General features: G+C 43.3%; 1 protein-coding gene across 1 annotated transcript in view; it reads left to right on the top strand.

Moving 5' to 3' along the window:
* The first annotated feature begins 1,203 nt into the window (after positions 1–1,203).
* LOC113249444 (cytochrome P450 3A12) overlaps positions 1,204–17,752 on the top strand; it is a 44,162-nt gene continuing 27,613 nt past the window's right edge. Inside the window, exons 1-4 of the mRNA XM_048224737.2 lie at positions 1,204–1,976; positions 6,010–6,103; positions 7,996–8,048; positions 10,304–10,403. Of these exons, the coding sequence (XP_048080694.1) occupies positions 1,906–1,976; positions 6,010–6,103; positions 7,996–8,048; positions 10,304–10,403 (318 nt within the window). The 5' untranslated portion in view covers positions 1,204–1,905. The remainder of the gene's footprint in view (positions 1,977–6,009; positions 6,104–7,995; positions 8,049–10,303; positions 10,404–17,752) is intronic.

The following is a 17,752-nucleotide window of genomic DNA, read 5'->3' as shown; positions in this document are numbered from 1 at the left end:
TCTCATCAGTTCTGGTGTTCCCTTCTGGGGAAGGATGGGGCACAAAGCTCATGCCTCTATTATTTCCCCTTGCAAACAAAGCCATCTGTATTGGTTCGGTGCTGCATTTCAGTCCCCAGCAATGACTAGCCTATCATTGTTGGGAGAGATTCCAAGCAGCTGGGGCAGGACCTGAGGTGAATAGGGTAGGTGGATGCTCATATTAGGCTGAGTTACGAGTTATCATAGCCAATCATGGGATTTGGAGAAGGATGAAACTACATAGTTTCCACAGAGGCTGGTTTCCAAGTAAAATAAGAAAGGCTTTGTGTTTAGGTAAGAGAATTAAAATGTCCAGATTATCAGATGACAGGAATCTTCCTTGTTTGTGTGTATTCTGTGTACCTCTCTGCTGGGGATCATAGGGAGGGAGATCCCACTTAACAATACCCTTACTATCATCTTGACCAGCATCTGTCATCTCTGCTGAGATGAGGTGGAGTCCTTTGTTCTGGAAGACCCACAAGGAGGCTGCTGTGTGGGTCACCATGGAGGTGGGGGCAGAATTTTAACCAGTTTGCTATTGTAGCCTGGCTCTCACTATTTCCCATAGAGACCCTTGTCAGGGAAGGGTAAGCATTGAATACTGATGTTGCAGAGCACAGACTTTTCAGTCTCTCTTCATGTTTGCTTATTTACAATATGCTCTTGTGATCAATGCCTGTTGGAAACCCAATGCAGTCACTGAGTCTCAGTTTCTACATCTGTAAACAGGAATAATAGCATGACCTCATGGAATGGTGCCCAGTGAAGGAACCAAAACGGGGCAGAAATATTTCAGAATTCCTGGGACTCTGTCTCCTACTTTACCTGGGGATCATTTTCCAGCTTCCTATGTCTGTCCACTGTTGCTATTCAAGATTGCAGACACTTCTTTCTTAATTATCTCTACAGGGCTCCATTGTCCCAGAGACTCCAGAGATATGCCACGTAATCCATGGTTTCTCAGGCCATGCAGACACAGAACATGGGTCAGAGTGATGATAATGAGCAGTGTAATTTCCAGATACTATGTTCTTAGATATCTCCCAGCAGGTATGTGGCCTGGTCACCAATGATCCACCCAGAAAGGACATACAGGGAGCTGAGCAATTTCACCTCTATGAACTTAACTCCACCAATGTTTCCGGATGCTCCTCTGAGCATATAGTGCTTGGCTGGGGCCTAGGGACATAATGTTGACAAGCACTCAGATGGCACCCTTGAGAAACTCTTTATCTGTAAGGCAAATAGTTGTGTAGACCAACGATGGGACTGGAGGGTAGAAAGGGTAATAATAGAACTGGGGCTGGGGGGACAGAAACTTCCCAGAGGACAAAGTGGTTATATCTGTTCAAGGAGGTTGAGGAGGAAAGACTCTAACAGAGGGGATTCTGTCGGAGCTGGGTTTGGAGGATGAGTAGGATCCTCGCAGGGGGCACAGGGACATTTCTAGGCAGAGGAAACTACATCAGTAAAGATGTGTAGACCTAGCTTGTTTGAAGGATTTCAAGTATTTAGGGGTACAGGCAGCCATGGTGACAAGGACAGGTTAGAGATTTAAGGAGAGTGGCTTACCATGAGTTTCTCTAACCTTTGAGATTACTGATAACACTGAGTTTATTGATTTCTCACAGAGTATGAACTCAAAGGAGGTCAAACTGGGAGTGTCCACGATGCTTTGCCAACACTCATGGCTGAGGGGCCGCTGCAGATGGGCGGCCCTGCTACTGGCTGTCATTCCAGCCCCACCCCCTTTTCAGTATATACATTCCAGCCTCACTGAATCACCGCTGGTGAGAAGGGAAGCTCCGCACACACAGGCCAGCAAGGACTAGCACGCACTGCTGAACGAAAGTAGAGGAGATTCGCAGAGAGAAAGGGGCCATGGACCTGATTCCAAGCTTTTCCATGGAAACCTGGCTTCTCCTGGCTACCAGCCTGGTGCTCCTCTATCTGTGAGTAACTGTCCAGGCTCATTGCCTCTGGAACCCTGGACTTCGGTTGCTAATCAGCATCCACCCCCTTTTCCTTGTCTGCTTTGAGGATCAAAAGAGTTAACAGAGGGGACGTTGCTTAAGTGTTGGGTGCTTCAAACATGCTAGGAACACATAAAGGGTTATTACTGACCTCACCAGATCTGCTGATCTGCTGAAGCCGCTACACCTCAACTCCCATTTCTGTAGCTGGGAGGTAGAGTGGCATTTTTGCTCCTAGGGATCATCTTCTGCTTGACTACCAGCTGGGACCTAGACTAATCAAGCAGAATTCAGCAGAGGCAGAGAAATCAACAGGCCCCAGTGCTCTGGGGTCCTCACCCCCTTCTCAAGCTGTGGGCATTCTGGAGACAGACGGAATGGCTTGGGTCTTTGTCTCATTATCTTCACCTTCTGGTCTGTGTCCGCTGCAGGAGACGTGTAGAAGGACTGGGACTGTGTCTCTCAGGTGGTCCTGCTCCCCTCCATCCACCACCAGGCAACATGTACACAAGACACCCGGTGCACCCAGACTTCCGGGGGGCTGGAGATGCCTCATCTTCCTCCTATGACTGGGCTGTTCCATCTTTTCTCTATCCCTCTCCTAGCCATCCCTGACCGTGTAATATGCAGAACTCCTTACTCCTAAGTGAGCATCTTTAGAGCTGAGGAGACTTGGCAGATTTCTTAAAATTTTATTCATTTCACCTTTTGCTTCCAGTGTCTGGGAGGGTTAACATCCGTATCGAGATGCCCTCCACCCCCCCGCCTCCCCGCATATGAAATCTGCCAGCAGCCACAAAGACAGATCCTGAAAGCCAATTTGGACTTAATTTTATTTTATTTTTAATTTTTTAGAAAATTTATTTATTTGTCAGAGAGAGAGAGAGCACAAGCAGGGGGAGGAGCAGGGGGAGGAAGAAGCAGACTCCCCCACGGAGCTGGGAGCCTGATGTGGGGCTTGATCCCTGGATCCTGGGATCATCACCTGAGCTGAAGGCAGATGCTTAACCAACTGAGCCACCCAGGTGCCTCCCATTTTGGATTTTAAATATTTTTTTGCCTTTACCTTACAGTACAGGAGGAGGAAATAAAACATCTAGCAGAGGAATTCCTTTCAGTGGTGGGATTCCTGGCATCATGGAGCAGGTTGTGAAAGGATTTGGTTTCACAGCATGGGTAGGGATGGCTCCTCCATGTCACATTTGACCTCTGTCTAAATTTCACTTTCTTTAAGTGTAGGAAATAATGGGGACATGAACATAGAACATGGAGACGTCATTTTCATTTTCTGAGAGAAATGTTAGGAATGCTGGGTATTGTGGCAACACATTTTCTGTATGATGACATTTAAGAGTAATTGATGTGGTTTAATTTCATTCTATTTAATAACAGGTTTTCTACTGAGATAAGACTATTTCCAGCATGTTCTTTCTGAGCAATACAACAGGGCTGTTTGTTCAGCTTTTGTGACTATAAAGATAACCTCAGCCTTCTAGAGTAATGTTGGCAATATGAATTTGAAGTACCCATACATACTTCTATGGCATAGATTGTGTATTTTTTAAATACATGGGCCAGAAGATTATTTTAATCTTTCAGCACAGATGCGTAGTGAGACTGTGAGCCAGTGCTGATGTGAGAAGCATTCAGATAGGACTGGGGTTGGAGTGGGAGAATATTCCTCCCTCAGAGCAGACCTCCAAGAGATACTCCTTGATCCTGGTCCTACAGGAGGTCATCACGGGACTGCAGGGTTAGCATCTCATCTGCTAGAAGCCAGGGGACAGGACCACCATGTAAGCCACACTGTGTAGTCTGTCTTGTAGTGGGGCTGTCACTGGATATTGTCACCACCAGGCAGACAACCGTGTAGACTGAGAAGACACTGGTGTAGCCAAGAGTCAGTAGCTGTGGATAGTGCCCTCTGCATGCAATGCAATGTAATGGCAATAAAAGTGAGAGACTTTATTTTTAGCTCCTTCATTTGTACCAGCAGCAACATGACTCTGTCAAGAAGAGGGAAGCTGGAGGGGCGCCTGGGTGGCACAGTGGTTAGGCGTCTGCCTTCGGCTCAGGGCGTGATCCCGGCGTTATGGGATCGAGCCCCACATCAGGCTCCTCCGAAATGAGCCTGCTTCTCTCCCACTCCCCCTGCTTGTGTTCCCTCTCTCGCTGGCTGTCTCTATCTCTGTCCAATAAATAAATAAAATCTTTAAAAAAAAAAAAAAAGAAGAGGGAAGCTGGAAAGAATCAGAAAAATTCACCCAGCCCACCCTCTGCCTTCTTATGGAGCCATGTGAGTTTAGACACTAAACCAGATATTTCCTTGGGACCAGTGTTGCTGACACATTCACTCACTTGCTTGGCCTCACTTGGGAGTTCATGGAGCTCGTCAAATATTTAGAAACAGGAAGTGAGTTGTTGTGGTGGTGATGGCGAGGAAGGAACAGAGGTGGGACTAACCAAGGCCACCCCCAGCTTCTGGCAGTTGGGACTCATGTGTGCAACTGTTCTGGAGGTAGCATCCAGACACTCAGCTGGGTCTTGCTACGGCCCTCTGCTGGTCCCTCAATACATGTCTGTTCATGCAGTTTTGTGAGTTTATTTGACTATATAATAATATAAGATTTGCCGGATTTACAGAATATTTGGAAACTGTACTGTGTTAAAGGTTAGACTCCAGAGATGAGGAGACAAGGTCTTCATTCCGTTCTATGGAACATTTTATCATTACTCATTTTATGTTGCATAACATGTATTCTGCTGTCAACTGGAGGTATCTGGACTTTGGAAGGCCCCCTATCTGTTAGCTGAAAGCCTTGTGGGGCATGTGACCATTTCTACCTAGCATCCTTTCCTACCATACTTTCCTAATTTGCCTCTTTGGCATTAGCCTTGTAGGCCTAGCAAGTTCATGGTTAAAATGGTTTCTGGCGGCTCCTTCCCTCAGCCTGTTTTCTTCCTCCACTCTGCCATCTCTCAGCAACACCTAAGTGGAAGGCTTGCAAGGATGCAGTTGTGGGTTTGCACACGAGACCCATGAGATGATTGCAAGCAGGCCCGCCATAGGGAGCACCACCCATAAAGGGTCTGAGACAGTTGATGCGCAGAGGCAGTAAACGAACTGCTTGGTGAGTGACCATCTTGAACAAAATGAGTGTATCTGACGCTGTGCTGAGCAGGTGAGTGTCACAGGTTGAAGGACCAGATGCCATGAGGGGAAGAATGGTCTGGAAATGGATTGTTTCCTTACTGATTCTTTTATATGGTATCACTTAGGGCACATGTGGGTCAGTCCCCCTTCTCTGCAGCTCAAGAGAACCAGAGTGCCTGACAACAGAGACTTGGGTGGAGCTGAAAGCATCTCACTTTTCAATGAGGCCAGTGGAGCCTTGGACACAGTTTTCATTGTACAGAAATAAGAACCCTGTCGTTGCTCAAACCCTCCCTATGAAGATAGATATAAGAAGGACCACAGCCCACAAGGAACAGGGCCTACAAGGAAGGAAAAACACGTCTCTGAGCAGACCATCTGAACATTTTCGTTCTAAGCTGTCAGTAACCTTCAGCTCTTGAGTGGATGCAATTAAGCCAAATCTCTTCATCAGAGGAGAGAAACAATCTTTCCTCTTTCCACCTAGAATGAGAATCTCCAAAATCATGGATGAGTCATTTACTAAATAGGCATGAGTGAATTTCCTGGAAGAAATAAGCATGACCCTTTTAGAAGCACTCAAGTGTGGAAACACTTATCAAGTCTTCACTTTAGGTTTGGGACCATGAAGATTTCAGCTGCTCTTAGCGAAGCATCATGACGTTTTGTGGGGCTCACAGTGGAGGTGGGAAAGGAGATGATGAGTGAATGTAATTATTGCTGTTGGAATTGCTGTTATTATTTCTGGCCGACATGTTACCTCCCTCCCTTGCCTGTCCCAGTTCTGCGTCCGTGACCAGGCAGCCCCAGCACCTATCCCACCATCCCTGTGACCTGGTTTTCTCTTTCACTTTATAGATACGGGACCTACACACACGGACTTTTTAAGAAGCTGGGAATTCCTGGGCCAACACCTCTGCCTTTTGTGGGAACCATTCTGGCCTACCGAAATGTGAGTATTGTTTGAGCTCCCTCTTTCGCTTCTTATGGCTGTCAATCCCAGCTTAGTTTCATCGTAAAAAGGCTTCTCCTTGGGAGAAGTGCTTATGTTTGAGACTTTCCAGAAATCATGTCACAGGCCCCACCCAGCACATAGCCAGGTCGACCCCAGGGCTCTATCGTCAGCTGTTAGGAGCCTCAGGGTTTGCCTCAGTGGGCAGCCCAGCTCTCTGGCTGCTTCAATCCAGGGCTTGATGTTCTAGCATCGAGAAGAGGCTTTTGTTTCTGGCAGGTGTGGATTCCCAGGAAGGCATCATCATATTCAGTTTTAGGAGAAGAGCATCAAGGGGGTCCACACCAGTGGTCCATTAAGCTGTGTATGCTAGAGTCAGACTTTTCTGTCACAGTACGAGCTCTGGGTAGCCTTTTGTTTTGCTGGATAGCTCTGGAACTTCAGTTTATTGGGCAGCCCAACTTCACCTTGGGAATGTGCACGTACTGGAATTCTGTCAAGCATTGCCACCCCCCTGCAGTTATTTCCAAGCTGTACCTCACCCGTTGCTAATGGCGCCGTGTCTTGGGATTTGAGAGGTTGCCCCAGAGCTCTCTGCTTTCCTTCTCTACCCTCATTGCAGGCACCTTCTGGGTGAGTTGAGCAGGGAGGGAACTTTGCTGATGGGAGGTGGTGCTTGTCTATCGACTTCAGATTTTAATCTTCGATCGAGTTGTGTGTATGTGTGTGTTGTTTTACGCATAAAGCTAGAACCACTCATACAAAATCACTAGAAAAGAGATGCTTTGACAAAATTATGAAGAAATTAATGTACTGAATGGAACGTACTAGCGGACACACAGACTGATGGAGATGGAGCCGTTGTGGCTCATCCAGCTCTGATGGCTTGTCCGAAGCCCGGCCCCTGGACAGAAGGTTAGGAGCTCACAGCAGAAGGCCGCAGGCAGAGTCTCACGTGCAGGCTGCTCTCTGCTGTGGAGTTCCTTTCCCCCAGACCTGAGGCTTGTTTCTCAGATCCCACTGCTCCCTGCTGAGACCCTCGGTGCCCAGTTAGCACCTACGAACTTCCTGGACTTTTTCTCTCTGAAAAAGCACTAATTTCCTTTCCACTTTTCCTTAATACCAGCACCCCAAGATCCACATCTCTGGGACCCTGTGTTGCATGGTTAGAACATCAGAATCACAGCTGAAACTTAGGGATGGGACGTTTTGTTGTTTTTTTCTTAAGTGACAAAAGTGAAAACTCTTATCAGGTATTTTAATTTGTTCTGCCCTTTGTGGAATGGTGGCATGGTCCCCTCCTTCTGTGTTGGCTGGGTGACTGGGAGGCAGAATCCACCTTGTCTTTCATTCACTCATCTCTCACTTTCTCACTCAAGAAACATGTGTTAGAGTTATGTAAATTTGCTAGACTAAAAGAGGTCACTGGTGTCTTAATATCCTAAATCCACTGGAATTCTAGTAGGGCTCCCGAGATCAATGACCAGGATGCTGACTGGGGGTTCAGAGGGTTCAGGACACACTGATTTTCCCTCAGCTACAGTTTCCCACGTGGCCCTGAGGTAATCATTCACAGGGTTCTGAGATTTAGAGACAACACATGCACAGGCCAAACACGCCAGTAATACCGAGGTTATGTAGTCTTCACAGACGGGGTAAGTTGTTCAGTATCTATAACACGTGCAGAGAATTCAAGAGGGACTTGAATTTCTCCATTTCAATATCCTCTTGTTTTCTCTCCTTTCCAAAAAGACACCTGCGAATAAGAGCTTCCCTGTCACTGCCAGTGAGAGGTAGTAAGCTGCACTTCATGCATCTGAGTCATTTTTGTCCCTGTGGGAGATAGGGCTCAGCACATTTAGATTAGTAATCTGTTTTGTTTCTTCTTGCAGGGTATTACTGTTTTTGACGAGAAATGTTTTAGAAAGTATGGAAGAATGTGGGGGTGAGTATTCTGGAAACTTCTATTGGATAGGCTTATTACGATGAAGCTCCCGTGGTGTGATCAGTCTCAGTCGAGAGCCCCTTGGGATGAAGCCTGCTGTAGTAAAGCTTCTGGAACCTCTGCTTCCTGGGATCCCCTGCATCACCAGGTGTGCAAGTCCAAGTGTGAATCAGGCCTGGAGAGATACAGTGTGGTGCTGGGATGCTCACAGCCAGGATTTTCTCTCCCTGCACCTCTTTATCTTTTCTGGTCACGTCCTCAGAAACTGTAGGGCTCTGAGTGGCATGGGCCATATGCAACGTGATGGCACGGAAGGAACCCAGATCTCTGGATCACCGCTGGTTCAGCTCCACTGTCCCTTCCCACATTCAGTACTAGTCAGCTCTGGGTGGAGGCAGTGTTACATCGTGGGCCCCAGTTCTGACCTTAGTACATGGTTCTCATGCTTGGCTGTGGGTAGGAACCATGTGGGAGAGCTTGTTAAAAATACAGATTCTTGAGCCCCATCTGCCGGTAACACTGGATCTGGAGGTTGGAGGGCGGGGGGTCTCAGGAATCTCAGTTTGACTGTAGTGGAAGCTGTATTAGGGCCATGTGAGATCATGAATATATACAGTAACCCAAAAGCACTGTCCCTTGTCCACCCAGGTGTTTTTGAACAAACAGGATGGGACGAGGGAAATCATCCAAGAAATATGATCAGGCTGCTGGGAGAGTAGACCTGAGTGCCACCTCAGTAACTTCTATCACTGCTTTAACACTACGTGTACATGACTCCCACTGAAACACACTGAGTTTTAGAATACTGTTTGGCTACTGTTTGAATAAGTCAAGCAGAGAAAGACAATTAGCATATGGTTTCACTCATGTATGGAACATAAGAAATAGCAGGAAGATCGGTAGGAGAAGAAAGGGAAGCAGAAGGGGGAGTAAACAGAAGGGGGAATGAACCATGAGAGACTATGGACTCTGGGAAACAAACTGAGGGCTTCAGAAGGGAGGAGGGTGGGGGATGGGATAGGCCGGTGATGGGTAGTAAGGACGGCAGGTACTGCATGGTGCACTGGGTGTTATATGCAAGTAATGAATCATGGAACTTTACATCAAAAACTAGGGATGTACTGTATGGTGACTAACATAATATAATAAAAAATTGTTATAAAAAAAAGAATACTGTTTGGAGATGGGTAGCATTTAGTGTAGTGGTCTCATCCATTTTTAGGTGTGATCACGAAACCATTTGAAATTCCTCTGTGACATCATAAAAAGAATAGAGGACTTGTGGGAAATCTTTCGTTTTGTTCTAGTACATGCAAATGATTTAAACTGGAAAACAAAATGCCAATGGTGATGTAATTAAGCTTAAAGTAAACCCCTACTGGTGACAGAGTCTCATTAACAGGCCATATTGACGGTCAGGAGGTCAGGCTGAATAGGCATGGACCACACATGAAGAGTCCGCTTTGTGTGAGACATGTGCAAAAGTGGGTTTGCCCTGCTGCTCCGGGATGTCATCTACACAAAGGCGAAGGAGCTCACACTTGGGATCCACGTGTATGAATAAATATATGTAATGGAAAGAAAAGATGTCTAAAATAAATTATACATGTTCCTCTGTATTTCTTTAATCTCTTTGTTTTTTTGTTTCAAATTTTTCTGACCTAATGCTATCAAGGACCTCTATAATATTTAAAATAATATTTCTTTTAGAATGTAACTAGGAAGTTTATTTTAGTAAATAGGGCAAAGAAATAATTCATAATTTTGCCGTCACTTTTTGAGCATTCCAAGTCTTTTTATTTGCAGGAACCTCTTACATATATCTGATCACTGTGTCTATAATTTTCATCTAATATTCTCTCCTATGCATCATGTGTTTGATATATCTTTAAAATTATAATTTTTAGTGACTGTATGGGTGGACTCTCCATTATTGTTTTGTTCTTAGATAAGTTACTTGCCTTCAGTTATTTACCTCCCTAACTTCCTTTTTGATAATATACATAAATTATTTGCAATGTTTGAAATTTTTCTAAAAAACTTAAAGTATTTTAAACATACGAAAAATAAGGGAGAATGGACTAAGAAATACCCACGTACACATCTAAACTTTATAAATGTTCTCATGTTTTTTCTAACCATGATCTCAGAGAATGGATTAGGTACCATCAGGATAGAAGTCTGGACTTCCAGGCGTGGCTGCAGCTGCAGGACCTGTTGTGTTAAGTGTAATCAGCTCTGTTTTCCCCACACAGGTTATATGATGGGCGACAGCCTGTGTTGGCTATCACGGATCCAGACATGATCAAAACAGTACTAGTGAAGGAATGTTATTCTGTCTTCACAAACCGGCGGGTAGGCATGAATTTATTTTATTTTATTTTATTTTATTTTATTTTATTTTATTTTATTTTATTTATTTATTTATTTTTATAATAATTTTTTATTGTGTTATGTTAGTCACCATACAGTACATCCCTAGTTTGGCATGGATTTATTTTAAATTTGCATAGCTACTTATAAAACTTTTATTTCAGAATACCAGTAGATTCACAGGAAGTTGTCACAGGAGGTCCCATGTCATGTAACCTTTAAGCTGTTTCCTCTAAGGTAATATCTTGCTTAACTATAGTACAGTGTCCAAGCCCAGTTTGACATTAGATTTCAACAGTTTTATATGCACTCATGTGTGTGTGTTTGTATGTGTGTTATTCTCTGAACATTTATCTTACATGTAGATTTGTGTATCCACCCTCCCAGTCACGTTTCAGGGCTGTTCCATCACCAAAAGTCTCTCTCTTCCTAACCTTTTATAGGCAGGGTGTGTAGCTTGTCTCTTCGTTGTCTCAGGGTCTTCAGCAGAGCACACATTTTTTTTTTTTTTTTGATAAGGCCAGTTTATCCTTTTATCCTTTTATGGGTTGTGACTTAGGCATCAAGTTTGAAAAATCTTCACCTGGCCCTAAGTCCCTAAGATTTTCTCCAAGTATTTAATTTTTTGTTTTATATTTAAGTATATAGTTTTATGTTTTATATTTATAATGTAAATCTTATGTAGTGTTATGTTTTGCACTTAAGTCTGCGATTCATTTTGTGTCAATTTTTAGTGTTGATAGTGAGGGGTGAAGTGTAGGTCAAGGATCTTTGTTTTTGGACTATGGATGTCTAATTGCTCCAGCACCATTTGTGAAAAGGCTATACTTCCTCCACTGAATTGGTTTTGTACCAGTATCAAAATTGAGTTGGACCTATTTGTGAGTGTCTGTTTCTCATTCTCTGTTCTGTTCATTGATCTCTGTATCTCTCCCTCTACCAATGCCAGGCTCTCTTGATTATTATAGCCACATAGTAAGTCTCCGCATCATGAACACTGATTGTTCCCATTTTATTTTTTTTGGGAATTGATGTAGGTATTTTAGGTCTTTTGCTTTTCCACACAAATTAGAATTAGCTTATCTATGTTTACATAATATTTGCCAGGATTTTTTAAGACATGATTTAAACCGATCAATCCATGTGTGGAAAATCTATATCTTTACTAAGTCACGTCTTTCAATGCATGAACACAATTTGTGCTTATTTAGGTGTTCTTTGATTCTTTTCACCAACATTTAGTTCTCAGCACAGGAAAACCATGTACGTTTTGTTAAATATACATCTAAATTATTTCACCTTCTTTGTGTGATTATAATTGTTATTGTGTTTTTAATGTGTTTTGATATATTCTTGTTATTATATAGAAATGGGGTGATTTTTCCGTTGATCTTGTTTCCTACAACCTAGCTTAGCTCATTTATTAGATGCAGAGGTGTTCTTTTTTTATATTCCTCAAGATTTCCTACATCGACAATTATGTCACCTGAAATAGGGACACTCCTATTTTTTTAATTCATAATAATATTTTTATTATATTATGTTATTCAGTACATCCCTGGTTTTTGATGTAAAGTTCGATGATTCATTAGTTGCGTATAACACCCAGTGCACCATGCAATGCATGCCCTCCTTACTACCCATCATCAGCCTATCCCATTCCCCCACCCCCCTCCCCTCTGAAGCCCTCAGTTTGTTTCTCAGAGTCCATAGTCTCTCATGCTTCATTCCCCCTTCTGATTACCCCCTTTCTTTATCCCTTTCTTCTCCTACCGATCTTCCTAGTTCTTATGTTCCATAGATGAGAGAAACCATATGATAATTGTCTTTCTCTGCTTATTTCACTTAGCATTATCCTCCAGTGCCATCCATGTTGCAGCAAATGTTGAGAAATCGTTCTTTTTGATAGCTGAGTAATATTCCATTGTATATATGGACCACATCTTTTTTTTTTTAATGTTTTTTTATTATATTATGTTAGTCACCATACAGTACATCCCTGGTTTCCAATGTAAGGCTCAATGATTCATTAGTTGCGTATAACACCCAGTGCACCATGCAATACGTGCCCTCCTTACTACCCATCACTAATCTATCCCATTCCCCCACCCCCCTCCCCTCTGAGGCCTTCGGTTTGTTTCTCTTAGTCCATAGTCTCTCATGTTTCATTCCCCCTTCTGATTACCCCCCTTTCTTTATCCCTTTCTTCCCCACTGATCATCCTAGTTCTTATGTTCCATAGATGAGAGAAATCATATGATAGTTGTCTTTCTCTGCTTGACTTATTTCACTTAGCATTATCTCCTCCAGTGCCGTCCATGTTGCAGCAAATGTTGAGAACTCGTTTTTTCTGATAGCTGCGTAATATTCCATTGTATATATGGACCACAACTTCTTAATCCAGTCATCTGTTGAAGGGCATCTCGGCTCCTTCCACGATTTAGCTATTGTGGACATTGCTGCTATGAACATTGGGGTGCATATGGCCCTTTTCTTCACTACGTCTGTATCTTTGGGGTAAACACCCAGTAGTGCAATGGCGGGATCATACGATAGCTCAATTTTTAACTCTTTAAGGGACCTCCACACTGTTTTCCAGGGTGGCTGTACCAACTTGCATTCCCACCAACAATGTAGGAGGGATCCCCTTTCTCCACATCCTCTCCAACAATTGTTGTTTCTTGCCTTGTCTATTTTTGCCATTCTAACTGGCGTAAGGTGGTATCTTAGAAACTACAAATCACTCTTGAAGGACATTGAAGAAGACACAAAAAGATGGAAAAATATTCCACGCTCATGGATCAGAAGAATTCATAGTTAAAATGTCCATGCTACCCAGAGCAATGCACACTTTCAGTGCTATCCTGATCAAAATACCAATGACATTTTTCAAAGAACTGGAACAAACAGCCCTTAAATTTGTGTGGAACCAGAAAAGGCCCCGAATCTCCAAGGAATTTTTGAAAAGGAAAAACAAAGCTGGGGGCATCACAATGCCGGATTTCAAGCTGTACTACAAAGCTGTGATCACAAAGACAGCATGGTACTGGCACAAAAACAGACACATAGACCAGTGGAACAGAATAGAGAACCCAGAGATGGACCCTTGGCTCTTTGGGCAACTAATCTTTGATAAAGCAGGAAAAAACACCCAGTGGAAAAAAGACAGTCTCTTCAATAAATGGTGCTCGGAAAATTGGACAGCTACATGCAAAAGAATGAAACTTGACAACTCACTCACACCATACAAAAAGATAAACTCCAAATGGTTGAAAGACCTCGATGTGAAACAGGAATCCATCAAAATCCTAGAGGAGAGCATAGGCAGCAACCTCTACGACATTGGCCAACGCAACCTTTTTCATGACACATCTCCAAAGGCAAGAGAAACAAAAGAAAAAACGAACTTGTGGGACTTCCTCAAGATAAAAAGCTTCTGCACAGCCAAGGAAACAGTCAAAAAAACTACGAGGCAGCCCACGGAATGGGAGAATATATTTGCAAATGACACCACAGATAAGACTGGTATCCAAGATCTACAAAGAACTTCTCAAGCTCAATACACGAGAAACAAATAAACAAATCATAAAATGGGCAGAAGATATGAACAGACACTTTACCAATGAAGACATACAAATGGCTAACAGACACATGGAAAAATGTTCAAAATCATTAGCCATCAGGGAAATTCAAATCAAAACCACACTAAGGGACACTCCTATTTTTATATTTCCAATTTTATGCCTTTATTTCTTTGTTTTGGCTTATTGCGCTAGCTAGGATTTCTTTCTTTCTTTCTTTTTAAATAAAGATTTTATTTATTTATTTGACAGAGAGAGGCAGCGAGAAAGGGTAAACCAGCAGGGGGAGTGGGAGAGGGAGAAGCAGGCTTCCCGCTGAGGAGGAAGAATTTTGTTTGTCTGGAAATGTCCATGCGGGGCTCGATCCCAGAACACTGGGTTCGTGATCTGAGCCGAAGGCAGACGCTTAAGGACTGAGCCACCCAGGTGCCCCACTAGCTAGGATTTCTAGTAAGATGTTAAATAAGAGTGGTATGGACTCTGGGAGACAAACTGAGGGCTTCAGAGGGGAGGGGGCTAGAGGATTGGGATAGGCTGGTGATGGGTATTAAGGAGGGCATGTATTGCATGGTGCACTGGGTGTTATACGCAAATAATGAATCATGGAACATTACATCAAAAACTAGGAATGTACTGTATGGTAACTAACATAACATAATAACAAATTATTATAAAAAAAGAAGAGTGGTGAGAATGCACATTTTGTCTTGTTCCTGATGTTAGGGGCGAGCATTCAGTCTTTCACCATTTAAATGTTTATATATATTTTTTACAATGAAAACTGTATATATTTAAGTGTGGTGTTTTGATTTATGTATACCTTGTGAAGTGATGATGACAAGTGAATTAACATATCTATCATCACCCAGACTTTCCCTGTGTGTGTGTGTGTGTGTGTTAAGAACATGTAAGATCTGCTTTTAAAGCAAATTTCAAATATATAGTATAGTATTAAGAATTATAATCACTGGGGCACCTGGGTAGCACAGTCGTTAAGCGCCTGCCTTCGGCTCAGGGCGTGATCCCGGCGTTATGGGATCGAGCCCCACATCAGGCTCCTCCGCTATGAGACTGCTTCTTCCTCTCCCACTCCCCTGCTGTGTTCCCTCTCTTGCTGGCTGTCTCTCTGTCACATAAATAACTAAAATATCTAAAAAAAAAAAAAAAGAATTATAATCACCATGCAGTATATTCAGTCTCCAGAACTTTTTCATCTCATTACCGAAAGTTTGTACCATTTGATTTCTAGCTCTCATTTGCCCCTGATAACTACCATTCTACTATCTTTTTTACTGAACTTGACTTAGTTTTTCTAGATTCCACTTATAACTGAGATCCTGCAAATCCGGTCCTTCTGTGTCTGGCTTAGTGTCTTCAGCATGTTGTCCATGTTGTCCAGGTTCATCCATGCTTGGAAATGGTAGGATTTCCTTCCTTTTTAAGGCTAAGTAATATTTCATTTTCTTTATCCATTCATCTTTTCCTTTACATTTAAAGTAATTATTGATAAGGATTTTCATTGTCATTTTGTTAGTCCAGGTGTTTCATAGATCAAGTGTTCCTCCTGCACATCTCTCTTTGTAATTTCATGGTTTGTTTGTTTTTTTTACAGTGGTGTGCTTTGATTTTTTTTCTCTTTATCTTTTCTGTATCTACTTTACATTTTTGCTCTGCAGTTGCCAGGAGGCTTACATAAAGTATCTTCTAGATATAGCAGTCTGTTTTAAGCTGATAAGAACTTAACTTTGTTTACATCCAAACTCAATGCTTTTATTCCTCCTCACCAATTTTATCTTTTTGATGTCACAATTTACATATTTGTATATCGTGTGTTTAACAAATTATTTTATAGTTTTTAAGATTATTTGTGTTTTAAGCTTTTACTAATGTTATAAGTAATTTGTACATCGCCAGTACAATGTCACTGTGTTCTGAATTTATACATTTATATTGACCAATGAGATTTATCCTTTCATGTGATTTCATGTTACTAGTAACTGCCCTTTTTGTTTTTCAGCTTGAAGGACTCCCTTTAGTATTTCTTGTAAGGCAGACTTAGTGGTAATGAATTCTGTCCACTTTTGTTTGTCTGGAAATGTCTTTATCTCTCTCTCATTTCTGAAAGTCTTGTTTTTCTGGGTTAGGTATTCTTACTCGGTATTTTTTTTCCAGCACTTCAAATAAGTCACTCACTCTTCCGCCTTTCATGATTTTTGCTGAGGAATCCACTGATAGCCCCAAGGTGTTCCCTTGTATCTAATGAGCTCCTTTTCTCTTGCTGCTTTCAAGACTTTTTCTTTGGGTTTAATTTTTGACAGTTTTATTATAATGTCTCTTGGAGAAGTCTTTTTCAGATTCAATCTTATTGATTGAATGTCCCAAGATTTCCATACATTTCCCTAGGTTTGGGAACTTTTCAGCCATCGTTTGTTTAAGTAAGCATTCTGCCCACTTCTCTCTTCACTACTGGGACTCCCATAATATGAATATTGTTTCACTTGATGGTATCCTGTAAGGCCTGTAGGTTTTTTTCCCCAGTCTGACTGTATCCCACTCAGACTTGATAATTTAAATAATCCAGGAGGGCATGGTTGGTTCAGGCAGTTGGGGGCCACAACTTCAGGAACTGCATGATCCTTGGCAGCAAGAGTAGTGGAGGGTTCTTTGTGGCTGCGGTGCCTGTTGGGGTCTTCAGCAGCACCACCAGATCCAGCGCCAGGAGACTGGGGAAGGAGAATGGTGGCAAGAGTTGGTGCTATGCACACACTCCTCTGTGGAGGCTGAGAGCAGGCTCATGCCCAAACAGAACTTTTGCCAGTGGAGGGGACTGTGCCAACTGTGGGCACACAGGTAGCTTTGAGTGCCTGGGCTATCTGTGTGCACTCACGTGGCTTCAGGGCTAGCCAGTAGTGCATGCACAGCAGTGGGGGCTCATGAGTGGAGTTCAGGCTGGCAGTGTGAAGGTGTACAGCTTCAGGGTTTAGCTGTGGTCTCATGTGGCAGTGCAGTGCAGTGACAGGAGCCAGGCCTGGCCTCAGGCACCTGATAGCTGCTGGGGCCTGGGCTGGTGTTGTCCATATGCTCAGCCAAGACTGACTCGTGGTGTAGATTCTGGGTCTCGCAGTGTTGGCGATGGTGCTGGCTGAGGCAACTCCAGTGAATGCAGATGGGCCACAGGAGGACTCAGGTAGCTGGAGTCTGCAAATGTGAAAACCTCTGGGATGATCAGCAGCAAACTCTTAGAGGGTGCACAGTGCTGGGCTGGCTGTGGGTTCCTCAGCAGCAAAGCCTGCTTGAGACTTCTGCAGAGCAGGACACAGAGAAACACGGTCACTCATGTCACATGGCTGATACTGGTAGTCCTGCCCTTGTGTGTCTGTGTCTGGATGTGTCAGCCATGCCAGTCTGTGGGAGGTTTGAAACCAAAACAGGTCATTTGTGCCATGCCCCGAAGGGCTGAGGCTCATGGTTGCTCACCCTTTCGCTGTTCCCCAGAAAGGGGACCTATCTCAGGTCAGGGAGTGTCCTCTTGGTGCTGAGCAGCGCTGACCTGGGGCGTGGGGTGATGCAGGCAAAATGAAGCTCTTCTCCTTACTTTTCTTGTACAGTTATTCTCAAGAGTTTTGCTCCACTGTGCTGTTGAAGCTTCTTAAATGGACTTCGAAGAACTTGGGCCTATTTTTGTTTGTGGATAGCTTTCTAATTATAGTTGTTTGTGGGATGAGAGAGACTGGAGTGTCTGTTCCATCA

This window comes from Ursus arctos, unplaced genomic scaffold (assembly GCF_023065955.2).
Source record: "Ursus arctos isolate Adak ecotype North America unplaced genomic scaffold, UrsArc2.0 scaffold_2, whole genome shotgun sequence".
NCBI lineage: Eukaryota > Metazoa > Chordata > Mammalia > Carnivora > Ursidae > Ursus > Ursus arctos.
This window is presented reverse-complemented; position numbering and strand designations above follow the sequence as displayed.